The 26992-nt window shown below is 48.4% G+C and overlaps 2 protein-coding genes across 7 annotated transcripts in view; one reads left to right on the top strand and one right to left on the bottom strand.

The window, feature by feature from the left end:
- Nucleotides 1-26992, top strand: part of cacna2d4 (calcium channel, voltage-dependent, alpha 2/delta subunit 4) — a 104324-nt gene that overhangs the window by 60456 nt on the left and 16876 nt on the right. The gene's annotated exons all lie outside the window — the stretch shown is intronic.
- Nucleotides 1020-26511, bottom strand: lrtm2 (leucine-rich repeats and transmembrane domains 2). Its single transcript, XM_002938094.5, has 4 exons — nt 26104-26511; nt 11895-12016; nt 2543-3133; nt 1020-2244 (listed from the first exon to the last, which is right to left on the bottom strand). The coding sequence occupies exons 2-4, from the start codon at nt 11941-11943 to the stop codon at nt 1814-1816; spliced, it is 1071 nt and encodes a 356-aa protein (XP_002938140.1). The 5' UTR covers nt 11944-12016; nt 26104-26511; the 3' UTR covers nt 1020-1813.

Raw genomic sequence — 26992 nt, forward strand, 5'->3', positions numbered from 1 at the left:
AGATCACTTGCCCCTTGATAGTCTTCCTCTAGGGTGGTTCTGGCTCTAGTTGTAGCTTCAGCTTTGTGCAAGCCGCCATTGTTCCTTAAGGGGGTGTGGCCTACTAGCCCATGGGGGTGGGGTTTGATGTCATTTGTGAGCCGATTTATCTCAACAGGATCTTAATGGGTAGGAATACTAGTGAACAGAGGAGCTTGAGGTATGGTTGCCCAAGGCTGCCCTCTCAACCGCCATTGCCCCCAAGTGGATGGGAACCATGCTACGAAATCTTTTGGGGGGGGGGGTAAATAATTGCACCCCTCCACTTATACACCTATACTGCTTAACCCCAGTCCTGCCCTTGCTTCATTTCTATTATTATTACTATTATAAGCACTCCATTATTTTGTTTAGCCAGTGTCAGACCGGAACTACAAATCCCACAACAATGTAACATATAATGAAGGCTGAGGCATGCTGGGAGCTGTAGTCCAGCAACGTCAGGGTTGTGTTCTTAAAGCAATATTGCACCATAAAACTTTCCCCCAAATCCGCCATTAAAATGCAAGAAATCCCCCAATGAGAATCCCAGCTGATGTGAGTAAATCCGGCTCCCTGTTCTCTGTTCCTGCAATTGGAGTTGGGAGCAATAAGCACAGTTTCCCAGCACTGAACAAGTCTGTCCCTTTATCCCCATGTCTGATTCCTGTGCCATATAATGACGGGAAAAATGCCATCATTATCTCTATATGTAAGGTACCAGCAAGATGGCCGACACAGTGCTGGGAATCAGCATTCTCATTGGTCACTTCTCCCGCACTTATAATGAGATATTTAGTCAGTAGAATGCTCAGCGGTGAATTTTTTTTGCATCTATTACGTTTTTCGCCAACTTCTATAGCAAAACTAGGGGGGGGGGGCAGTGGGACAGCATTATGATTGGTTTACAACCCCTTTAATATGCCTACAGTATTTTGAATCCCAGTTCAGACCTGATAGGAGGTATGTAATCGTGATTCACACATCTCCACCAATCAGAAGAGTGTAAGCATTATTTTTACTTGGTTCAGTCAAGTGGCTTCAGCTTTACTAAGCCACAATTATTATTATATATTTTCATTAACGTAATGAGAGAAGCATCGTTCTTCTCCTCCTTTCCTCCTGAAGCCCCAAGCTTAAGGTTAAGAGCATTTGAGAAGTGTTGGAGGGGTGATTGCAATCACATTATTGCCTCGTTTGCAGGAGAGGAGCTAGTTGCGTTTGTGGCCATTGAGATGCATTGGTTTAGTCCTGTAGCAGTTGGCTTGTAAAGAAAGGTATTCCAGTGATCTCAGGTCCAACTTGTCTAGTCCATTACTCCAGTTCTGATCAACCAACGTCGTGGTTAAAGTCCATTGTGCCAAAACACTCACCATATACGTATATTGTATAAAGGTTCCAGCCCATCTTCATCCTGATGGAATCTTCTCCACCCCCAAAGGTACATTAGAAATACTCTAAAAAGACCTTTATTGGGTTTATTTTATGGTTAAAGTAGAAAAATAAAGGGAGCGTAGAAGTTATCCCCATCTTTCCAGGGTATTTTGTGCTAGGACCTGCACCAGATTGTCACCGTTTTAACGACTCCTCCTAACTAGTCCATCAAGAAAAAAAAGAGGGCAAGAAGGTGTTGCTGGGTTAAGTGCTTTTGTTTGATTTGGAGCACCGTGATTGGTTGTTCAGCAGGGCCTGCAATCTAATGCCTTTGCTGCAAGGCAGGGAAACGGTTGGCTCAAGTTGCCTGGAGCAGAAAGTTAACTAGATGTTCTAGAGCGGTCGGATCATGGAGAGGCCCTCATGCCACCGAGGAGATTTGTCTCTGTTCCTCCTGCTCTCCCTCAGCATCGCCCATCAGTGGCTGCCTCTTCTTCAGCTCCCGGTGGTATTTCGCCATTAAAGAGGCATAGATACACCCGTAAGCCGCTGCAACGACCATCATGATGCAGACCACGCCACACACCACTCCAGCGATGATCACCGTGCCAATAGCTCTACGAACGCTGGCCGGGCGGTAACGCTGTCGTTGAGGACAGTCAGGGCCTGGGTCTGGCTCTAGTGGAGCAGGACTTGCCTTTGTACATGGAGGTCCTGGCTTGTCTGCTGGCCCAGAGCTGTTCTCATCCTCCAGCTGTGAGCAGTAACTGAACATCTCTACCGGCACCATGCGGATGTCTCTCCCACGCAGGTCCTTGGGAAGAGTGCACTGTAGCTCATCCATCTTGCCCCCTAACAGGGAGATAATGGCACACAAGGTGAATAAGGCTTAACTATTAGGTGTTCTAATGAATCATTATCATGTTAAATCCCTGGAGGACCTCAAGACATTGAGCTATCAAGAACCCCGTGCTTCTGCACTCCCTTAACTTCACCCTTCACCCTCATCCATCATTTCCCACAATCTCTATTAAGCATGCATGCAGAAATAACCAATCACAAGCCTATATGCTACATTCTTGTAGACAAGTGCCATCTACAAAACCATTGTATGTGAAGGTTCTAATACATGATCTGAAGTTCTACTGACCTCGGTAGGTGAACCATTCCATCCAGTGCTTGAAATCTCGAAGGTTGCAGTCACATTCCCAGGGGTTATCTCCAAGTTGTATGATCTCCAGCTTGTCAAGAGGCTCAAATGTCTCCCTGTCCAGGCTCTGCAGGCGGTTGGAGTGCAGAGAGAGCCAATGCAACATGGAGAGGCCATCGAAGAGCCCCGAGGGCAGCTGTGAGAGTCCGTTGAGGGATAAATCCAACCTACGTAGAAGGGACAGCCCCTGCAGGATATCCCGGTCCAGGCTGCGAATGCTGTTGTTGCGGAGACGCAGCTCCGTCAGGTTTCCCAGGTCACTCAAAAGCTGTGAAGGCAGCTGGTCCAGAAAGTTATTGGAGATGTCCAACCGGTGAAGAGAGCTGAGGTTGGAGAAAGCTTTTTCAGAGAGCGAGCTTAAGCGGTTGTTGAGGAGCAGCAAGGTGCGTGTATCCTGGGGGATATCGGGGGGTACTGATGTGAGGCCCCTGCCACTGCAGTCCACTTCCAGGCTGCTGGTGTTGCACTTACACAGAGAGGGGCAGGAGAGTAGGGAGGAGGCAGCACAGAGGGACAAGCAGCAAGCTATGACTGGGGGGCAGCAGGCAGGACATGGAAGACAATGGCAGGGAGAAGAGATGAGTTGGGAGAAGTAAGAGTATTCCAAAGAAGAGAGAAAAGTGGGTTGGAAGTATCATAGATTGGGCAAGATGGGCAGCAGGGGCCAGAATGGGATAACCGTAGGCATAGGATAAGGATCAGGTGAACAGAGGGAAAGTGAATAGAAGGGAAAAATAAAGATAATAAGTTATATAGATATATATACAATAAAAATCATAATTATTAATTTACTTTTGTTCTAAAGCCTAACCCATTAGTTTTACCCATACTGTGTAACTTACCATATGTACTGTATAAATACAAATATACAGATATGGGCACACAATAAGCTGTATCCCCATACTGTACTGTCTAAGGGAAACACTATGGCACCTCCTACCCATATGTATAAATACAAATATACAGAGAAGGAATGTTCTGGGCACACAATAAGCTGTACCCCCATACTGTACTGTCTAAGGGAAACACTATGGCACCCCCTACCCATATGTATAAATACAAATATACAGAGAAGGAATGTTCTGGGCACACAATAAGCTGTACCCCCATACTGTACTGTCTAAGGGAAACACTATGGCACCCCCTACCCATATGTATAAATACAAATATACAGAGAAGGAATGTTCTGGGCACACAATAAGCTGTACCCCATACTGTACTGTCTAAGGGAAACACTATGGCACCCCCTACCCATATGTATAAATACAAATATACAGAGAAGGAATGTTCTGGGCACACAATAAGCTGTACCCCCATACTGTACTGTCTAAGGGAAACACTATGGCACCCCCTACCCATATGTATAAATACAAATATACAGAGAAGGAATGTTCTGGGCACACAATAAGCTGTACCCCCATACTGTACTGTCTAAGGGAAACACTATGGCACCTCCTACCCATATGTATAAATACAAATATACAGAGAAGGAATGTTCTGGGCACACAATAAGCTGTACCCCCATACTGTACTGTCTAAGGGAAACACTATGGCATCCCCTACCCATATGTATAAATACAAATATACAGAGAAGGAATGTTCTGGGCACACAATAAGCTGTACCCCCATACTGTACTGTCTAAGGGAAACACTATGGCACCTCCTACCCATATGTATAAATACAAATATACAGAGAAGGAATGTTCTGGGCACACAATAAGCTGTACCCCCATACTGTACTGTCTAAGGGAAACACTATGGCACCTCCTACCCATATGTATAAATACAAATATACAGAGAAGGAATGTTCTGGGCACACAATAAGCTGTACCCCCATACTGTACTGTCTAAGGGAAACACTATGGCACCTCCCTACCCATATGTATAAATACAAATATACAGAGAAGGAATGTTCTGGGCACACAATAAGCTGTACCCCCATACTGTACTGTCTAAGGGAAACACTATGGCACCCCCTACCCATATGTATAAATACAAATATACAGAGAAGGAATGTTCTGGGCACACAATAAGCTGTACCCCCATACTGTACTGACTAACATTTATTTAGCCTAAAAAACAATTTTTTCAGTAGAGCGATTTGGGGAAGCCTCTTGCTTTTCTGTAATTGATTTCTCCTATATAAGTGCCGTGCTCGCAGTTGGCTGAGTTCAATATCTGCCTGTAGAGATAGCACGCTGCCCAGTTGCAGGGAAAGATTCTCGCCACAGGATTAATGTTCTGTCCGTTGACAAATCCCGTATTATCGTGCGTGTATGTAAGACCCAGGATACATGGCGGAGATGCTTTATTTTTATGTTTGTGTGAAGCTGAGAGGGAGGCAGCACCCCCACTTGGCTGTGTATCTGTGCCGGGGACTGAAAGGAGCAGCATTACCAACCTTCATATTCCCCATTATGCCCCGCCTCCCATTATTCCCAACTTCCATGAAGTGGTCCCCCAGGGACCAAATGCCATGGACAGCCACAATTTATTGGGCCGATGGGGGGGGGGGGGGGGGCAGTTTGGGCCTATGTATACTTCAAATGCCAGGGCCTATTTGGAATCCCAGTCTAGATCTGGCCCCTTGAGCTGTAAAAGTGGCTGGGTTTCTGGGACAGAGGATGGGGTTTGGGTGGGTCATGGCTTTAGGTATAATGGGTGCAGCTGTGGCCATGTATTGGGCCCCATACTACTTATTAGCAGGGCCCTCTGCCCAGCGTATAACCATTTGGATTTCCTTGGGTTTATGACCCTACTGATTCCTGATGGCAGCCATGGCCCCATAGGGGGTACCCCTAAACATAAGGGACCGTATGTAAACTAGGGATGCCTCGAATCCAGGATTCAGTCTGGGATTCAGCCAAGATTATATATAACATAGAAAATGCTTATTAGTCGGTGCCCCAATGGCATGCCCCCCCAGTGGCCCCAAGGTCTGCTTCCTCTACAGTTACCCCCCTGACTATGGTATCTAATAGAAGTCTGGCAGCATTTACCATGGGAAGGCAAGTTGAGCCAAGGCTAAAGGTGGCCATACATGGTGCATTCAAGGGGCCACACATGACACACCAACCTTTCTATTGTTATCATTGTGCTTGGAAGTGTAATGCCCCCCATTAAGGATATATAGGCACAATGAGTGAGCACCCAGGGTGGTTCCTGGCCCCAGTATGCCAGTTGCCCTGTATTAGATGTATTAATGCCCCCCATTAAGGATATATAGGCAGCCTGGCACAATGAGTGAGCACCCTGGGTGGTTCCTGACCCCAGTATGCCAGTTGCCCTGTATTAGATGTATTAATGCCCCCCATTAAGGATATATAGGCAGCCTGGCACAATGAGTGAGCACCCTGGGTGGTTCCTGACCTCAGTATGCCAGTTGCCCTGTGTTAGATGTATTAATGCCCCCCATTAAGGATATATAGGCAGCCTGGCACAATGAGTGAGCACCCTGGGTGGTTCCTGATGCCAGTTGCCCTGTATTAGATGTATTAATGCCCCCCATTAAGGATATATATGCAGCCTGGCACAATGAGTGAGCACCCTGGGTGGTTCCTGACCTCAGTATGCCAGTTGCCCTGTGTTAGATGTATTAATGCCCCCCATTAAGGATATATAGGCAGCCTGGCACAATGACTGAGCACCCTGGGTGGTTCCTGACCCCAGTATGCCAGTTGCCCTGTGTTAGATGTATTAATGCCCCCCATTAAGGATATATAGGCAGCCTGGCACAATGACTGAGCACCCAGGGTGGTTCCTGACCCCAGTATGCCAGTTGCCCTGTGTTAGATGTATTAATGCCCCCCATTAAGGATATATAGGCAGCCTGGCACAATGAGTGAGCACCCAGGGTGGTTCCTGACCTCAGTATGCCAGTTGCCCTGTGTTAGATGTATTAATGCCCCCCCATTAAGGATATATAGACAGCCTGGCACAATGAGTGAGCACCCTGGGTGGTTCCTGATGCCAGTTGCCCTGTATTAGATGTATTAATGCCCCCCATTAAGGATATATAGGCAGCCTGGCACAATGAGTGAGCACCCTGGGTGGTTCCTGACCCCAGTATGCCAGTTGCCCTGTATTAGATGTATTAATGCCCCCCATTAAGGATATATAGGCAGACTGGCACAATGAGTGAGCACCCAGGGTGGTTCCTGGCCCCAGTATGCCAGTTGCCCTGTATTAGATGTATTAATGCCCCCCATTAAGGATATATAGGCAGCCTGGCACAATGAGTGAGCACCCTGGGTGGTTCCTGACCCCAGTATGCCAGTTGCCCTGTATTAGATGTATTAATGCCCCCCATTAAGGATATATAGGCAGCCTGGCACAATGAGTGAGCACCCTGGGTGGTTCCTGACCCCAGTATGCCAGTTGCCCTGTATTAGATGGATGGGTGGCCGGCTTCATGCTGATATGGGCTGAATGCTCAGCGATTGCCTTTGAGTTCCATTAACTAATTGTCACTCAGCGGGTTGATTAATTATGGATTGGTTACGGAAGAGCGAAACTTATCCTTGTTGTTCAGCGGAAAAGTGCAAACAGATAGCAGCGGTACAAAAGCAATGCTCAGACTGACTGTGGCCCCATCCCCTGATTATTATCAAGGAGCAGTGTCAGACTGGGCAGGCAGAGCACCGGGAAAAAACCCAATGGGGTGCCAACCCAGGCGGCTGCATTAAAATGCAAGAAATCCCCCAATGAGAATCCCAGCTGATGTGAGTAAATCCGGCTCCCTGTTCTCTGTTCCTGCAATTGGAGTTGGGAGCAATAAGCACAGTTTCCCAGCACTGAACAAGTCTGTCCCTTTATCCCCATGTCTGATTCCTGTGCCATATAATGACGGGAAAATGCCATCATTATCTCTATATGTAAGGTACCAGCAAGATGGCCGACACAGTGCTGGGAATCAGCATTCTCATTGGTCACTTCTCCTGCATTTATAATGAGATATTTAGTCAGTAGAATGCTCAGTGGTGAATTTTCTTGCATCTATAATAAATAAAACTATTCCCTATATACTGGGAAATACGATTTTGATACCCAGACTGCCCAAATAAAAGTGCTTGTAGCTATTGTTAGTGTATTGTGAGACATATAAATGGCAGCTGGGCTTACTGGGCAAGCAGTACCCATTCTCAGGGCTGGCAGCAGCTGGCAGGCTGAGATACAGACGAGACAAATGTAATTTCAGCCGTGGGAGGCCACTGTAAGCCGATCGGTGGGTATGAAATGGGAGAGCTGAGCAGCGCCACTGCCCTTGTGCTTAAATAATTCACACGGTAAGAAACAGAGCAGGTCTGTTAGGGCAATAGGCCGTGTTTGTCTCCCCGGCACAGATGACTGCCTGGCACACCTCTTGCTTTAACTATACTCTCCACTATACCATTTAATGGCTACTTAGACTCCACTCAGATCTTGCAGGACTACAGCTACCAGCATGCACCACATTATTATATAAGGATAGGGCATTCTGGGAGCTGTAGTCCCCACTGTCACAAGGGCGATTAATTAATTATTATTAATTAAATATATTATTACCATAGATTAGAGTTCCAATCACATCTGTAGCACTGACCCTAGTATGTGAAATAATAAACAGAACCAGATGCATCACCATAAGGCATCTATTTCAATCTATAACAGGAGCATCAAACTCCCAGAATCCTCAGAAAGCCCATAAAAGGGGTGGGGCTTGCAAGGGAATGGGCAGGGTTTGGGTGAATCATGGGTGGAGTTTCCACTTTGACCACGACTTAGTTTTCACTCTTCTTCCATAGGGACCCATTTTACTTATTGGCACCTAGGCAGTACTGATGGCCAGTGGTGTAATAATTGGGTCCCTTTTGGGCATGGAGACAGCTAACTTAGTAGTATTAGTAGTATAGGACTTCAGTGACTACTGGCATATCATAAATACAGTTGAAGACAAAGCACTTGGGTTTAAAGGGGTTGTAAAGCCAATCATAATGCTGTCCCACTGCGCCCCCTAGTTTTGCTATAGAAACTGTCGAAAAATGTAATTATAGATGCAAGAAAGTTCACCCCTGAGCATTCTACTGACTAAATATCTCATTATAAGTGCAGGAGAAGTGACCAATGAGAATGCTGATTCCCAGCACTGTGTCGGCCATCTTGCTGGTACCTTACATATAGAGATAATGATGGCATTTTTCCCGTCATTATATGGCACAGGAATCAGACATGGGGATAAAGGGACAGACTTGTTCAGTGCTGGGAAACTGTGCTTATTGCTCCCAACTCCAATTGCAGGAACAGAGAACAGGGAGCCGGATTTACTCACATCAGCTGGGATTCTCATTGGGGGATTTCTTGCATTTTAATGGGGGAAAGTTTTATTGGGCAATATTGCTTTAAGAATCCAACCCTGATGTTGCTGGACTACAGCTCCCAGCATGCCTCACCCTTATTATATGTTACGTTGTTCTGGGATTTGTAGTCCAGCAACAGCTGAGTAACGTTTGGTTGAGCCGTGCAGCAGGGTTTAGTGCCCCTTTAAGTCGGGCACACCAATGCCATGCCAACACATAGGGTGGTGGGATAGGGAGCTTAAGGTGACCAGTGGGAGCAGCTGAGTGTGGTGGGAGGGAACACCTGAAAATGGTCTGAAGGGGCACCTGAGAGTGGCAGGAGGGGTACTTGAAGGTGGTGGGAGGGGGCACCTGAGAGGGGCAGGAGGGGCACCTGAGAGGGGCAGGAGGGGTACTTGAAGGTGGGTGGGAGGGGGCACCTGAGAGGGGCAGGAGGGGTACTTGAAGGTGGTGGGAGGGGGCACCTGAGAGGGGCAGGAGGGGTACTTGAAGGTGGGTGGGAGGGGGCACCTGAGAAGGGCAGGAGGGGTACTTGAAGGTGGTGGGAGGGGGCACCTGAGAGGGGCAGGAGGGGTACTTGAAGGTGGGTGGGAGGGGGCACCTGAGAGGGGCAGGAGGGGTACTTGAAGGTGGTGGGAGGGGGCACCTGAGAGGGGCAGGAGGGGTACTTGAAGGTGGGTGGGAGGGGGCACCTGAGAGGGGCAGGAGGGGTACTTGAAGGTGGTGGGAGGGGGCACCTGAGAGGGGCAGGAGGGGTACTTGAAGGTGGTGGGAGGGGGCACCTGAGGGTGGCAGGAGGGGTACTTGAAGGTGGTGGGAGGGGGCACCTGAGAGGGGCAGGAGGGGTACTTAAAGGTGGTGGGAGGGGGCACCTGAGGGTGGCAGGAGGGATACTTGATGGTGATGGGAGGGGGCACCCAAGGATGCTGGGAGGGAGCAGGCTGCGTCTCCCATTCCTCACTTCAAAGTGAGATGTATGAATCTTTCATTAGATAAATGATTAGATGTTTCCCTTTAATGCCTCGCTTTCCCCAGCAGCGGCTGATAAATGGATGTGACTTCAGGGAGACAGATATATCAGAAATAATAAGTCGGCGAACCTTTTGTCTGCCAGAGAGGCCTGTGAGGCACCTATGTATTGGGGGGGGTATTAACAGCCATTCAACTCCTCTTAAAGTGACAGTACAGTATGAAGACTCCTTGTGCTTAACCCCCTCTCTTTATAGTAGTATTCAACCTATGGGTGGGATCTGCTATACTGATTGCATATTGGAAGCCTTTATAAAGGGTCGGGATCCTGGGCGGAACCCTCACCCACCCCCAGCTCTGCCTCTGGATTTCGCCGGGTACATCTAGCGGCGGCTGGGTTCCCTGATTCCCTGAGTGGGCCCCAGTCTTCATGGCCCCTTCTGACCCAGGCCCGCATTTCAGATCACTGCGGGGCGCCCCTAGTGGCCACAGGTGTGGTTGCTCTAAGGGTGAAGACACACGGAGCTACTAGTAGCAGCTACTTGTTGTGGCTACTAAAACAGACAATGCTGATCATTTACTGATAACTGTCTCTACGTGTGTTTAGCAGAGGCAATTCTCAGTATTGTTTATGGCAGGGGATTTTCTGGAGTTTAGTGGCCTTGAAAAAGTAGCTGCTACTAGTAGCTCAGTGTGTCTTTACCCTAACACTAGGCTGAGATTGCATGTTATTCTCTAGTTAGCAATGTCTCCTTGTCCCCCTTACTTTCCCATTCTGACCTTCCTACTGATTCCTACAAGCTTCACGGATGCTGCTTCCCTGCTAGGGTTGCCAGCTCTTCTGCCCAGGAACTCTGGGCAGGGAGGCAGAGCGTGACATCATGGGGGGCGGGCCTATAACTCAGCAGTTGGCCAATTGGCACATCAATCTTAGAGAATCCTGCCCAGTTTTCCAAATTGGCCAGACCAGCCAGGTAGTTTTGACCCAGACAGCCCTACCGAAAACTGGGCTATCCGGATCAAAGGTGGCAACTCTATTCCCTACTTTCAATCTCCATTTCTCTATCAGTTTCCATCTCATTTCCCTTACTTCTCTACTCTATAACATTTAGGCCAAGTTCAGCCTTCCTACCTATAAAAGACCTATATCTGATGCTGAACTACAACTCTCAGTATTAGGTGATTTGCAGTTTAGCTACAAAACCTAGTGTGTCTGATGCTACCATGCCAACCATTGAAAAGGGTGTTTTTGTAAAATGGGGAGTGGTATTATTGTGGGTGTGGCCAACAAGTGGGCGTGCTTATGCAAAATGTTTGATGCGCTATGAGTGCAAGCGCTTTTTGTCCCTCTTTGTAACCTTCAAATGTTGGGAGGTATGCCAAAACCTGAGCCTGCCCTGCTGTTGTGTAACTACAACCATCAACCCTTGGCAGGCTGGAGGCTGTGGGTTCTGTATGTCTCCCACCCAGTGTCGGATTGGCCCATCAGGATACCAGGGAAACTCCCGCTGGGCCCAGGTGTTAGTGGGCCCTCCTGCTCCTGCCCATTTGGCCATTTCTTATTTCTGAATGGGAAGAAAGAGGGGAAATAGATGGAAGAATAGATGCTGGGACTGGGAGGGACTGGGAGAGACTGGGAGAATAAAGAGGTTGGGTGAGGAAAGGAGGAAAAATAGTTTGGAAATTGGGCCTGGGGTCTAAGGTTTTCTGGTGGGCCCCTGGGGTCCCAGTCCGACACTGTTCCCAACATGCTTCTATTAATAATACGTTATGGTTATGCCGTGCCTACATTGCCATTAATGTGGCAGCCGACCCTGGAGATCTGGGGAAAGTGTTGAACTTAAGGTCTCAGCTTGCTTTATCCAAGAATGCTGGGATTTGTAGGGTAAGTTGTCCACAGCTGAGCAGCACTGTTTCAGAAAGGTTTATTTCCCCTTTAAACTGTACTAAGCAGAACAGAGTATGTAAGAACGTTCAAAGGTACTTACAGGATCCCTGTGCCCATCTGCCGGGGTAGTATCTCCGTGCCACGCGCATCCTGCCCTCAGTCAGTGCGGGAACAGCTGGCTTCACATCGGCTGGGCTGTGAGGAATGGGACTCGGAGGCGCTCTGTAAGAAAGAAACACAATGTCAGCCTGACTCCTCCCCCCTGGCTCAGGTGTATCTACCTGCCTGGCTCGTCCCACCTTCGGCTATGCACTCAGCTTAGAATTCAGCACTGTCATAAACAGGGAATTTATAACTCTGGACATGAAGGTTGCTGTTAGGAAATGTATCATAGCAACTGTTGGGTGGTTATTTAAAAAAGTTTTCTGGTTCTCACTCTTGAAAAAAATGTAGCAGAAATTAGGTCTGTTGGTTTGTGCAGGAGTCAGAAACAGCAGTGCAGAGACTATCAGCAGCCAGATAGATACTGCTTACAAATAATCTGTTTTTGGGTGGTTTTCCCTTAAATGTGATTTATTTACAATGAGATCTTTACATAAGCAGAAGGCCTGCCCACCAATAGTTAATAGCCATGTCCATGAGTGTAACGAGGCAGCACCATACCCAGAAGCAGTGGGAGCTGGAATAGATACGCTGGAAACCAATGAAGTCTGTTTAAATAACATGCCATTTTAATGCCCCACAGCCAGAATGTACTGTATTAGTTCCCAGCTGTCTTTGGGGAAAGGCGGTGCAAACTGAGCCTTCAGTTTGAATGGTGGGACAGTAGCAATCGGCAAAGATATAACAGGAAATGACAGAGGCAGTAGGACCCAATGGAGACAGCAGGACAAGAAGGAGACTGTAGGGCAACATGGAGACAGTAGGGCAACATGGAGACAGTAGGAGAAGACAGGGAGTGGGACACAATTGAGACAAGATGTTGACAGTAACAAGTGAGACAAGATGTTGACAGTAAGGAAACATGCAGACAGTGGGACAGGATCTTGACAGCCGGACAAGATGGTGACAGTAGGACAAGATGGTGACAGTAGGACAGAATGGAGATAGTAGGTCTTGATGGAGAGTGTTGGGCTAGATGACCACAGCAGGACAAGATGGAGACAGTAGGACAGGATTGAGATAGTAGGACTGGATGGAGATCGTTGGGCAATATGGTGACAGCAGAGCAAAATGGTGACAGCAGAGCAAAATGGAGACTGTAGGGCAAGATGGAGACAATAGGGCAAGATGGAGACAGCCGGACAAGATGGAGACAGCCGGACAAGATGGAGACAGTAGGACAAGATTGAGACAATAGGAAAAGATGGTGACAGTGGGGCAAGATGGAGACAGTAGGACAAGATTGAGACAGTAGGAAAAGATGGTGACAGTAGGGCAAGATGGAGACAGTAGGACAAGATGGAGACAGTAGGAAAAGATGGTGACAGTGGGGCAAGATGGAGACAGTAGGACAAGATTGAGACAGTAGGAAAAGATGGTGACAGTAGGGCAAGATGGAGACAGTAGGACAAGATTGAGACAGTAGGGCAAGATGGTGACAGTAGGGCAAGATGGAGACAGTAGGACAAGATGGAGACAGTAGGAAAAGATGGTGACAGTGGGGCAAGATGGAGACAGTAGGACAAGATGGAGACAGTAGGGCAAGATGGAGACAGTAGGGCAAGATGGTGACACTAAGACAAGATGGTGACTGTAGGACAAGATGGAAACAGATGAACAAGGTGGTAATGCTAGGACAAGATGGTGACACTAGAACAAGATGGTGTCAGTGGGACAAAAAGGTTCTGTGGGCAAAGCATTATCTCTTATAGGAGAGCAGTTCCTTAAAGGGAAACGATACCTTATATATGTATTTATGTGCCATTTATCTGACGCACGTGGTGTTGTGTTGGAAGTTGCTACACTGCTGCAGTTTGCTTCCCAGTGGAACTAGTTATTGCTAATACACACAGTAAAGTCTCCCTGCCGGCGGTGCTGCACGTAAGGCTGGTAGGGACTGCGCTGGCCCAGCTAGCCTGCCATTTTACAGTGCTCTGATTTTTTCTGATATTTTCTTTCTAGCCCTTGCAGCTATGTTGCTTAGCTGGTGTCTCCTGCTTTTATCAGTAGTTCTATCTGACATCAGGCCCAGGGCGCCTCTCTTTGTGCCAGGATGCCTGCGGCCCCGAGGAACGATAGGTCAGCAAACTCAGCTGTACTTAGTAGCCAGTCACAAACATATAAAGGCACAGTGCCTTGTAATAATAACGAATTAGACCCTAAAGCTACTGCTTTATTTTGAGAGAACCCCCTCAGTGACTGCTAATATCCTTATCATTTACAGTAGGGGGTACATTATCCCTTATAATACATGAGTGATACTCAGAGTTCCCTGTATAACTCAGCCTGCAGCCTTGTGCCTTTATATGGGCACAGAACCCCTCAGTGACTGCTAATATCCTTATCATTTACAGTAGGGGGTACATTATCCCTTATAATACATGAGTGATACTCAGAGTTCCCTGTATAACTCAGCCTGCAGCCTTGTGCCTTTATATGGGCACAGAACCCCTCAGTGACTGCTAATATCCTTATCATTTACAGTAGGGGGTACATTATCCCTTATAATACATGAGTGATACTCAGAGTTCCCTGTATAACTCAGCCTGCAGCCTTGTGCCTTTATATGGGGGGCACAGAACCCCTCAGTGACTGCTAATATCCTTATCATTTACAGTAGGGGGTACATTATCCCTTATAATACATGAGTGATACTCAGAGTTCCCTGTATAACTCAGCCTGTAGCCTTGTGCCTTTATATGGGCACAGAACCCCTCAGTGACTGCTAATATCCTTATCATTTACAGTAGGGGGTACATTATCCCTTATAATACATGAGTGATACTCAGAGTTCCCTGTATAACTCAGCCTGTAGCCTTGTGCCTTTATATGGGCACAGAACCCCTCAGTGACTGCTAATATCCTTATCATTTACAGTAGGGGGTACATTATCCCTTATAATACATGAGTGATACTCAGAGTTCCCTGTATAACTCAGCCTGCAGCCTTGTGCCTTTATATGGGCACAGAACCCCTCAGTGACTGCTAATATCCTTATCATTTACAGTAGGGGGTACATTATCCCTTATAATACATGAGTGATACTCAGAGTTCCCTGTATAACTCAGCCTGCAGCCTTGTGCCTTTATATAGGGGGCACAGAACCCCTCAGTGACTGCTAATATCCTTATCATTTACAGTAGGGGGTACATTATCCCTTATAATACATGAGTGATACTCAGAGTTCCCTGTATAACTCAGCCTGCAGCCTTGTGCCTTTATATGGGTACAGAACCCCTCAGTGACTGCTAATATCCTTATCATTTACAGTAGGGGGTACGTTATCCCTTATAATACATGAGTGATACTCAGAGTTCCCTGTATAACTCAGCCTGCAGCCTTGTGCCTTTATATGGGCACAGAACCCCTCAGTGACTGCTAATATCCTTATCATTTACAGTAGGGGGTACATTATCCCTTATAATACATGAGTGATACTCAGAGTTCCCTGTATAACTCAGCCTGCAGCCTTGTGCCTTTATATGGGTACAGAACCCCTCAGTGACTGCTAATATCCTTATCATTTACAGTAGGGGGTACGTTATCCCTTATAATACATGAGTGATACTCAGAGTTCCCTGTATAACTCAGCCTGCAGCCTTGTGCCTTTATATGGGCACAGAACCCCTCAGTGACTGCTAATATCCTTATCATTTACAGTAGGGGGTACATTATCCCTTATAATACATGAGTGATACTCAGAGTTCCCTGTATAACTCAGCCTGCAGCCTTGTGCCTTTATATGGGCACAGAACCCCTCAGTGACTGCTAATATCCTTATCATTTACAGTAGGGGGTACATTATCCCTTATAATACATGAGTGATACTCAGAGTTCCCTGTATAACTCAGCCTGCAGCCTTGTGCCTTTATATGGGCACAGAACCCCTCAGTGACTGCTAATATCCTTATCATTTACAGTAGGGGGTACATTATTCCCATCCCAGCTTCAGTTCAACTTCCAGCCTCTCTGATTGCTGGAAGCAAAGCCAGTTATTCATTTTAGATTCTTTCCCTGCACCTAATTTGTCCGTGTCCTCTCCCAGAGCATCTATCATTTATCATGCCCGCTCATTTCTCCCTGTCCCGAGTGCCCATTTCTCACCCGTCACATTGGGGGTCCTGCTGCATAAGACGGGAAGTGACTGGTTTGGGGTAGCTGTGGGGGCCCACAGGGTTTGGGGGGGCTTGGGCAGAACAGGACATCTTCTCCCTGACTCTCACACGCTGGGGGTCTTGCTCCTAAGCAAACAGCAAGGCTGCTGACCTACATAATAGAGCAAGCTACGGGCACAATGGAACTAATTAGCAGTACACACACACACACACAAAGCTTACCACACTCAGTGGGTAGTACGGGCAGATGATTTTCTGTTGGCTTTTGATGCCAATGTAACTTCTTTTTCCTGCCAAGCTACAGTTTCCATAGTCCTAACCATGAATGTTTTCTCTAACTCTCTCTAATCACACAGTGGTTGTCGAAATATTCAGTTAAGCGCCCTTAGTGGCCAAACCTTTGGTCAACCCCCCTGCCCCCTGGTTAATAACAAATATAGTTGGACCATTCGGCCATAGTTCCAAGAAGATCTAGGGCAGAAAATAAGTGTTTACCCCAAATCTCACTCTAACTGACCTCCAAGTTGGGCTCCGGGTGTATTTATCAGAGCAAATAGGCATTATGACCCCAAAAGACCTTCAAGCTGAACCACCACCCATTGCTCTGTGCTCTTTCCACTCCACTTTGGAATTTAAATGTGGATCTGGGTGCTAGGGTCCCACGGCCACTGCTACCAGACTTACTACTAACCCACCCTAAGTTACTCCCCATGGTCATAAATGATATTGACCATAAAGTGACCCTCTATCATAGGTCATACCTACTGTGTGACCTGCTGATGGGTAGACCTTGACTCAACAAGAGTGAGTGGCGTCTACTCTGAAATCTTGGTGACTGAGTACGTCTTTGATCGTGATGGTCCTGGGGAAGAGCAGGCTGGGCTGGGTCCGTTTGAGAATCTCAGTTCAAGAATAAAGAAGTGGTTGGATGTGTGAAGGTTGTTGGGCGTTGCGTGGTGGTCTTTCCTGAGATCTTAGTACAGGACCAAGAATGAAGCTGTCTGGTCAGTTGCAGGATCTCTGTAGAGGTGAGTTGGGTACAACTCTTCTAATGAGTCTCAGAGTAGGGTTGTTTGTGGTTGGATACAGCTTTTCTTGTTGGAGAACTGGGTTGGTAAGCCGTTGGCAAAGGAGTGGGCACACAAAGAGTCAAAATGTCATAATGGGGTCCCTTCCACAGTCTCTGTGCACTGGTAAAGTACTGGGTGACACCAGCTTTTCCTTTGAGTATCTTAGAGAGAGAATTTGGTGTGTTGGTTATGTTCTGGGGTGCCCACATAGTCTTAAAAGATGAATGGCACATCTTGGCCCATGAGAGTCTCTAGGAGAGAAAACCATGTTGGGTTTGTTGTGGAGTCAGTGAGGGTTTTAGCAGATGCAGAACATGTTGGGTCCATCATGGAGTGCAGTCATCATAAGTGCTTGTGTGAGAGCATTGGGTCCATATTAAATCTGTCAGTAGCAGTACAGAAGTAGGTGGTACCAGATCTTCCTCTCTAGAGTGGGTTGGCCATACAGCCGTGCCAGTGTGAGTCTTACTGAGTGAGCTGGGGTTCTTTTCTGTAGCTTCCCTGGAGCGGCATAGTCCCTGTGAGTCTATGAAAGATATAGTGGGTATACTGAGCGCCCACTGCTGCCAACGGACGTTTTAATTTCCTGCCAGGACATAATCTCCGGGCAAAATACGGCTCAAGTCTTAATCTGACCTTCTTGTTTGCCAGGAGGGAGGCCTGAGCCCACAGTCACCCTGTAGTAGTCTGTCAGATAAAAAGGTGCGGGTGTAATTCATTCCCTGTGGCGTGATTTGTTCACGGGGGGGGGGGGGCAGGGGATGTGTATGTGCCCTGAATCTGGATAAAGAATTCTCCTTTATCCGCCTGTCTATAGAGCTTTAGGCACTGGAATGCCTAGCAACATATTTTATGGTAAAGGGGAAATAAACCTGCCATAAAACTAGCTAATATGAATTAGCAAAACATGAAAAACACGTCTCCCGGTGCAATTAAACCCATTGCATTAGTAGAGAAATAATGTGAATAGAATTCATTAAAAGTAAGGACTACTTTCCCTTTAAAAAGAACCAGCGTGGCTGCACTGATTTATGGGGCGACATAAACGGCAGCAGCTTTCACTGTTGCGCCTTATTAGTGTGACTCCTGTGACTTTATTCCAGTGATCTATAGCCCGGCGATGAGGGGGACGTTTGTTCCAAGCACTGCTCTTACAGTTCTTTCTAGACAAAGAACCCGTTCCAGAACCGTGTAATTGGCTCCCTGCTGAGCCATAAGAACCCCAGGAAAATGTGAAAGCAGTCATAAAATAAAAATGTCATTTAGGAAAAATGTAATTTAGTGCAGCAGTCGCTACGAGCCAGCGCTGCAGAGTGGCCCAGGAGGGTTACAATCGGCCTTAGCAGCTTCAGGGCTCAGTAAAACACAAGTGGGAATGCACAGAATGGTTTGCTTTTACCCACAATGCATCTTTTTTTTTCACCCAGAATTCAAAATAAGTCAGCGGTCCAATGAGAAGCTACTGTATCTGTGTAAACAAATCCTTCCCTCTCCCAGCTGCAGCCTGTTAGGCTTTTAGATAAGGAGCAGCTCATTAATTATACCTAGGCTTTTCAGTGGAAAGGCTAAGTCACTGGGGGGAGGGAGATGCCAAAATGTTAGGCACCAGCAGGATTTTCCAGTCTGTGGCCCCGGGCATGGGCTGGTAAGTTGCCCTATTGGTCAAGCGGACAGCCAATCCGTGCCCATGTATGGCCAGCTATATGGTTCCTTGGGGCAGGGTCCTCAGTTCTTGAGAGCTTTGTGCTGTTTTTTTTCCATCTTCTGCTACTTTTGTAATTTTGTTTCCTTCTTCATTTCCTTCTTTTTTACCTTCTTCCTCCTTTTCCACTTCTTTCCTGTTCTCCACTTTTATTATCTATTCCTGCCCTGCCTGTCATTTCTGCCTTCATTCATTTCCTCCCAATTCACTTTTCTTCCAGTTTCCCCACATTCCTAACCTCCTCCATATCCATCTTCCTTTCTGGTTTCTCGTTTTCCTACCTACGTTTCCACCTTCCTTCCTGTTCCCACACATTCCTAACCTCCTCCTTTCCCCCCTACCTTCCTGTTTCCACACATTCCAAACCTCCTCCTTTCCCCCCTACCTTCCTGTTTCCACACATTCCAAACCTCCTCCTTTCCCCCCTACCTTCCTGTTTCCACACATTCCAAACCTCCTCCTTTCCCCCCTACCTTCCTGTTCCCTCACATTGCTAACCTCCTGCTCCCCCCCCCTTTCTTCCTTTTCCCTCACCTTGCTAATCCTCTCTTTCCCCCCTTACTTTCTGTTCCCTCACATTGCTAACCTCTTGCTTCCCCCCCTTACTTGCTATTCCCTCACATTGCTAACCTCCTGCTTCCCCCCTTACTTCCTGTTCCCCCACATTGCTAACCTCCTGCTTTCCCCCTTACTTCCTGTTCCCCCACATTGCTAACCTTCTCCTGCCCCCCTTACTTCCTGTTCCCTCACATTGCTAACCTTCTCCTACCCCCCTTACTTCCTGTTCCCTCACATTGCTAACCTCCTGCTTCCCCCCCTTACTTCCTGTTCCCCCACATTGCTAACCTCCTGCTTCCCCCCCTTCCTTCCTGTTCCCTCACATTGCTAACCTTCTCCTACCCCCTTACTTCCTGTTCCCTCACATTGCTAACCTTCTCCTTCCCCCCCTTACTTCCTGTTCCCCCACATTCCTAACCTTCTCCTTCCCCCCCCTTACTTCCTGTTCCCTCACATTGCTAACCTCCTGCTTCCCCCCCTTACTTCCTGTTCCCTCACATTGCTAACCTTCTCCTTCCCCCCCCTTACTTCCTGTTCCCCCACATTCCTAACCTTCTCCTTCCCCCCCCTTACTTCCTGTTCCCTCACATTGCTAACCTCCTGCTTCCCCCCCTTACTTCCTGTTCCCTCAACATTTCTAACCTTCTCCTTCCCCCCCTTACTTCCTGTTCCCCCCACATTCCTAACCTTCTCCTTTCCCCCCTTCCTTCCTGTTCCCTCACATTTCTAACCTTCTCCTTCCCCCCTTACTTCCTGTTCCCCCCACATTCCTAACCTTCTCCTTCCCCCCCCTTACTTCCTGTTCCCCACATTCCTAACCTTCTCCTTCCCCCCTTACTTCCTGTTCCCCCACATTCCTAACCTTCTCCTTCCCCCCCCTTACTATCCTGTTCCCCAGCATTCCTAACCTTCTCCTTCCCCCCCTTACTTCCTGTTCCCTCACATTGCTAACCTCCTGCTTCCCCCCTTACTTCCTGTTCCCTCACATTTCTAACCTTCTCCTTCCCCCCCTTACTTCCTGTTCCCCCCACATTCCTAACCTTCTCCTTTCCCCCCCTTACTTCCTGTTCCCTCACATTTCTAACCTTCTCCTTCCCCCCCCTTACTCCTGTTCCCCCCACATTCCTAACCTTCTCACTTTCCCCCCCCTTACTTCCTGTTCCTCACATTTCTAACCTTCTCCTTCCCCACCCTTTACTTCCTGTTCCCCCACATTCCTAACCTTCTCCTTTCCCCCCCCTTCCTTCCTGTTCCCTCACATTTTAACTTCTCCTTCCCCCCCCTTACTTCCTGTTCCCCCCCACATTCCTAACCTTCTCTCTTTCCCCCCCTTACTTCCTGTTCCCTCACATTTCTAACCTTCTCTTCCCCCCCCTTACTTCCTGGTTCCCCCCACATTCCTAACCCTTCTCCTTTCCCCCCCTTCCTTCCTGTTCCCTCACATTTCTAACCTTCTCCTTCCCCCCCCCCTTCCTTCCTGTTCGCTCACCATTCCTAACCTTCTCCCTTCCCCCCCTTACTTCCTGTTCCCTCACATTTCTAACCTTCTCCTTCCCCCCCCTTACTTCCTGTTCCCCCCACATTCCTAACCTTCTCCTTTCCCCCCCTTCCTCCTGTTCCCCTCACATTTCTAACCTTCTCCTTCCCCCCCTTACTTCCTGTTCCCCCCACATCCTAACCTTCTCCTTTCCCCCCCTTACTTCCTGTTCCCTCACATTTTCTAACCTTCTCCTTCCCCCCCCTTACTTCCTGTTCCCCCCACATTCCTAACCTTCTCCTTTCCCCCCCTTACTTCCTGTTCCTCACATTTCTAACCTTCTCCTTCCCCCCCCTTACTTCCTGTTCCCCCACATTCCTAACCTTCTCCTTTCCCCCCCTTCCTTCCTGTTACCTCACATTCTAACCTTCTCCTTCCCCCCCCTTTACTTCTGTTCCCCCCACATTCCTAACCTTCTTCCTTTCCCCCCCCTTACTTCCTGTTCCCTCACATTTCTAAACCTTCTCCTTCCCCCCCTTACTTCCTGTCCCCCACATTCCTAACCTTCTCCTTTCCCCCCCTTCCTTCCTGTTCCCTCACATTTCTAACCTTCTCCTTCCCCCCCTTACTTCCTGTTCCCCCACATTCCTAACCTTCTCCTTCCCCCCTTACTTCCTGTTCCCCCACATTCCTAACCTTCTCCTTCCTCCCCTTACTTCCTGTTCCCCCACATTCCTAACCTTCTCCTTCCCCCCCTTACTTCCGGTTCCCTCACATTCCTAACCTCCTCCTTTCCCACCTTCCCCTCTTTTTCACATCTTTTTTCTATGACTTTCTGTTTTTTCCTTTGCTATTTTGCCACAGCCGCTATTTGCCTGAGAGAAGGTGAGAACCCTGCCTGAGGCCTCACATTACCGGGGGCAATGCTTAGGGCGGGCTGGCTCCCAGACACTCTAGGGGACCTGAGGGAAATGATTCTATATTGTGATGGACTGAGCAGGAAGATGCCTTTGCTTCTGTATGAAGCTTTTCCTCTTGCCCCCACCAAACTCCCGGTATCATTTCCTATTAAGGTTCCTGCAGGTTATGTGTTTGCCTACAGCCCCCAGGCTGTTCTTATATAGTGTGCAGTAAATGGATTCATCGCCCCAGTGTCAGTGCCAGGGAAGGTGCTATAACTTTTTTAGGGGAGGACAAACATTCTAGGGGATACCATTGAAAACTTCAATGTTTACAGGCTGCCTGCGTGGGGGCTTCTGGGAGTTGTAGTTCAGTAACATTTGAAGGTATTGTTTTCAGAAGTGCAATTAACCCAGAGGACCTCCCAATCCCATGATGCAAGTGGATAAACTGTGGCCCCATAATCGAGCCAAATGAACCTATTTCAGCTTTATAAAACTTCAATTATTTGTTTCAGATAAAAGCTAACTTGTGGGCTGAACCCCACACTGTGTCTATATTGTGCTAATTACTGGGATTTTCACTTCTGTTTGCATAGAGTTCATTTTTTAATCTGATTAAAAAGACTCATTTGCTTCCATTTTCCGTTCTATTTCTTTGTAATAATTGCGTTAGAACTTTTCGCCTACTTCTCTCCTCCTTCCGTCCTATTCTGCTCCCCCTTTTCCCTTTCTTCTCTCCCCCCTAAGCGGTAATTGTAGAGATTAATTAATGGAAGGTGCTGGGTTCCGTGACGCCGCTTTGGCTGAATTGTTCCTGATTACTATTGTGCTGCTCTGCAGCCCGGCGCGGGGGAACGGATCAGCGCCGGGGCTGAATTAAGGGCATTCATCGGGCTCTATTGGGAAATAATAGCTTTGTACACTGAAGTGTGGGGATGGTTCTAGGGTCTAGAAGGTTCTAGGTTCTTTCTCAGGGATCCCCAGACACAGCATAGCCCCCTGACCAACAGAAGACAATGTATAGGTATTTATGGCTGGCAGTGCCCTCTGCTCGTCATCTATTTTTCTGGCAGTTTAGGACCAGCCTTGCCATTGGAGGGGTTAATAAGGAACTGCAACAAGGGGTTAAAGCAGAGAGTATTAGGTACATGCAGTGCATGTTTTATGAAGAAGATAAAAAAAATGGCTGCCATTCAAAAATCCGCTGGGGACTTTGAGATTTAAGAATGAATGGCTCCTTCCTGACGCTGTCAGATATAGTAACATCACATGCATGCACAGCCAATCACTCGCACTCAGGGATCCCAACTGCCAAAGTAATGTCTCTAATGCTTTGTATCTCTCAGCTCTGCCGCCCCCTACTGCTGGGTAATGTCAGTGCCTTATGTCAAACCCATCTCCCCAAATGGTATATAGTGCTACAACTCCCATCATTCTCAGAACCAAATGAAAACATGTATTGTATATATCCTACAGACACAGTCCATCCCCACTGCTACTATAGGCACCATCTCTCCCTACTATACCTGCTATCCCACAGCCCCAGTCCCTTCCCAGAGGCTATTATCCCCCCACTTCTACTATAGGCACCATCTCTCCCTACTATACCTGCTATCCCTCAGCCCCAGTCCCTTCCCAGAGGCTATTATCCCCCCACTGCTACTATAGGCACCATCTCTCCCTACTATACCTGCTATCCCACAGCCCCAGTCCCTTCCAGAGGCTATTATCCCCCACTGCTACTATAGGCACCATCTCTCCCTACTATACCTGCTATCCCTCAGCCCCAGTCCCTTCCCAGAGGCTATTATCCCCCCACTGCTACTATAGGCACCATCTCTCCCTACTATACCTGCTATCCCACAGCCCCAGTCCCTTCCCAGAGGCTATTATCCCCCCACTGCTACTATAGGCACCATCTCTCCCTACTATACCTGCTATCCCACAGCCCCAGTCCCTTCCCAGAGGCTATTATCCCACTGCTACTATAGGCACCATCTCTCCCTACTATACCTGCTATCCCACAGCCCCAGATCCCTTCCCAGAGGCTATTATCCCCCCCACTGCTACTATAGGCACCATCTCTCCCTACTATACCTGCTATCCCACAGCCCCAGTCCCTTCCCAGAGGCTATTATCCCCCCACTGCTACTATAGGCACCATCTCTCCCTACTATACCTGCTATCCCACAGCCCCAGTCCCTTCCCAGTGGGTTATTGCAGTTTGCTTGGTCAGTCAATACCCACTGCTGACCTAATTACATTCTGGCATAAATCTATATGCTTGACACCAGGATGAAATCTGTAAATAAAGTTTGTCTGTGAAGCTGTTTGATGCTGTTGCTACTGACAGGCTGGGCCCCCTTAGCTCATTACAAGGTTACAGATATATAGAAACATTGGGGTAACAGTCACCCTGCTATAGTTCCAGGGGTACCCAGGGCACAAATAAGCACTCACCCCAAATCCCCCCCTAACTGGCCTTCAGGCTGGGCCCCCTTAGCCCATAACAAGGTTACAGATATATAGAAACATTGGGGTAACAGTCACCCTGCTATAGTTCCAGGGGTACCCAGGGCACAAATAAGCACTCACCCCAAATCCCCCCCTAACTGGCCTTCAGGCTGGGCCCCCTTAGCCCATAACAAGGTTACAGATATATAGAAACATTGGGGTAACAGTCACCCCGCTATAGTTACAGGGGTACCTAGGGCACAAATAAGCACTCCCTGACCCACCCAACTGAATGGCAAATAAGTTAGGGGATGAGTAGGAGATGGGAACCTGCTCAAAGGGCCCACCGCTCCCCATAAATTCTGGTGCCAGAGGTTGTGCAATTCCGACCCCCTAACGCTCCTCCACGCAGCCTGACAGTGTGCTCGGGCCGGCAGGGCCCAACAGGACCAGGGTCTAACCAGGTTTTCTCCCAGTACACTGGGGACGTTGGACTCCTAGGTGCTTTCTCATGCCCATCATAGTTGCCTACATCAGCTGCTCTAGGGGCCACTGCTTTTAAACTACAACTCCCAGCGGGTGAGCTGGCACACTAGGCTTTCTGGGAGTTGTAGTTGTGCAGCAGCAGGTGCCCTATTTCCCTGTTCTACACAAACTTCCCAACTGCAAAGAAGCGAAGCACTAAAAAGCCATTAAACACACGCTCCTGCCATTGTTCCACCTACACAGAACCCAGCGGCGCTGATTATCTGGGCTCTCAATCAATACCCCAGGGCCTGGGGGTGGGTGGTTTGTTTGTGAATCAGACAAAAGCTCAGCCATGTGCCCTACCTTATTACACACATTCCTGCAACAAATGGACCAGAGACGCACAGTACTGCATATAGCTGCCAGGGGTTGCTAGGGAGATGTAGTTTAGCAACAGCTGGAGGCTACCATTTAGACTCTCCTAGAATAAAGTGTTAGAATCCCTTCCCACTGCCTGCATACAGTGGGGGCCCCCCAGCATAGAGGGCTTCCTTTGCCTTCCCACTGCCTGCATACAGTGGGGGCCCCCCAGCATAAAGGGCTTCCTTTGCCTTTCCACTGCCTGCATACAGTGGGGGCCCCCCAGCATAGAGGGCTTCCTTTGCCTTCCCACTGCCTGCATACAGTGGGGGCCCCCCAGCATAGAGGGCTTCCTTTGCCTTCCCACTACCTGCATACAGTGGGGGCCCCCCAGCATAGAGGGCTTCTTTTGCCTTCCCACTGCTTCCAGGGGGCCCCCCAGCATAGAGGGCTTCCTTTGCCTTCCCACTGCCTGCACACAGTGGGGGCCCCCCAGCATAGAGGGCTTCCTTTGCCTTCCCACTGCCTGCATACAGTGGGGGCACCCAAGCATATAGGGCCCCCTTGCCTTCCCACTGCCTGCACACAGTGGGGGCCCCCCAGCATAGAGGACCCCCCTTTCCGTCCCTCCTCTGCCACGATATATCTATCCCTTTCCTGGCAGCCTATTGTCCTACAGTAATTGATCCCCTGTATCCCTAATCCAGCCTCCTATAGATTGTAAGTTCCCTGGCCAACTATTTCTTTTACTTACTCTTCCATGGCGGTCCTTGGGAATGGGGCTGGATATTTAACCGCCACTTGCCGACATGCTCTTTTTTTTTTTTACAATACCCCCTCCCACCGTGGCACAGCAAGGGTTAATAGCCCCCCCTATCCCTGTGTAGCAATGCTGCTCATTAGAGCAGTAAAAAAACAGATGTTTTACCCCAAATACAATCACGGGGGCATTAAATATACACAGGTGTCATTAGAATTGCCCAGGGTGCCAATAGCCCCCCCCTTCCCACCCTCCGCTGGGTCACCCCGGGGTATTCTTACCGTTTGGGGGCTCCGGCACGCCGCTGGCACAATCACAGACGGACAGACGGCAGGACTCCAGTGTGGCATGGAGCCCCCACTCTCCCCCCCAAAATACCTTCACCCTGACAATGGCAGGGAAGCATAAAGTCCGATGCTGCTTTTGATTCTTCTCCCAAGGGACTGGGGGGGGTGCAAATGAGATTAGAAAAAAAAAAAATGGGTGGGAGTCAGGTAATAAAGGGACTGGCGAGGGGATCTGTATGTGGTGCCTCTCACCATCAGCAAATGGCAAGGGACAAAGAGACAGAGCGACAGAGAGCGAGAGCGCAGGGAGCCGAAGGCAGAGACACAGCTAAAGCCGCTCTGTAATGACTGACATTGTGTGCTCAGGGGGGGACAGCATCCTGCGCACTCACTCTCATACAGCACTCAGGGCACAGGCAGCGCTCTCATTGCACTCTCATTGCACTCTCAGGCACACACAGACCCGCGGGCAGGCACAGTCACACTTAGCCAGCCGAGTAGTCATCCTCCCTGCTGTGTGTAATCTACTGTGTCTGCGAGCATATGGGGATGGATGTTACACCAGCAAATATTTATTGTTATTGTTATTGTAGGAATGAATGGGGCACCGTACTCTCATGCCACCTGTACTCTGTTGTAAGCTGCCCGATTCTTGTGTGTATATTGTATGCTATTACTATATATAGCATACTACTATATCCCACTGCTACTATAGGCACCATCTCTCCCTACTATACCTGCTATCCCACAGCCCCAGTCCCTTCCCAGAGGCTATTATCCCCCCACTGCTATTATAGGCACCATCTCTCCCTACTATACCTGCTATCCCACAGCCCCAGTCCCTTCCCAGAGGCTATTATCCCCCCACTGCTACTATAGGCAC

This window comes from Xenopus tropicalis, chromosome 3 (assembly GCF_000004195.4).
Source record: "Xenopus tropicalis strain Nigerian chromosome 3, UCB_Xtro_10.0, whole genome shotgun sequence".
In the NCBI taxonomy this organism is placed as follows: Eukaryota; Metazoa; Chordata; class Amphibia; order Anura; family Pipidae; genus Xenopus; species Xenopus tropicalis.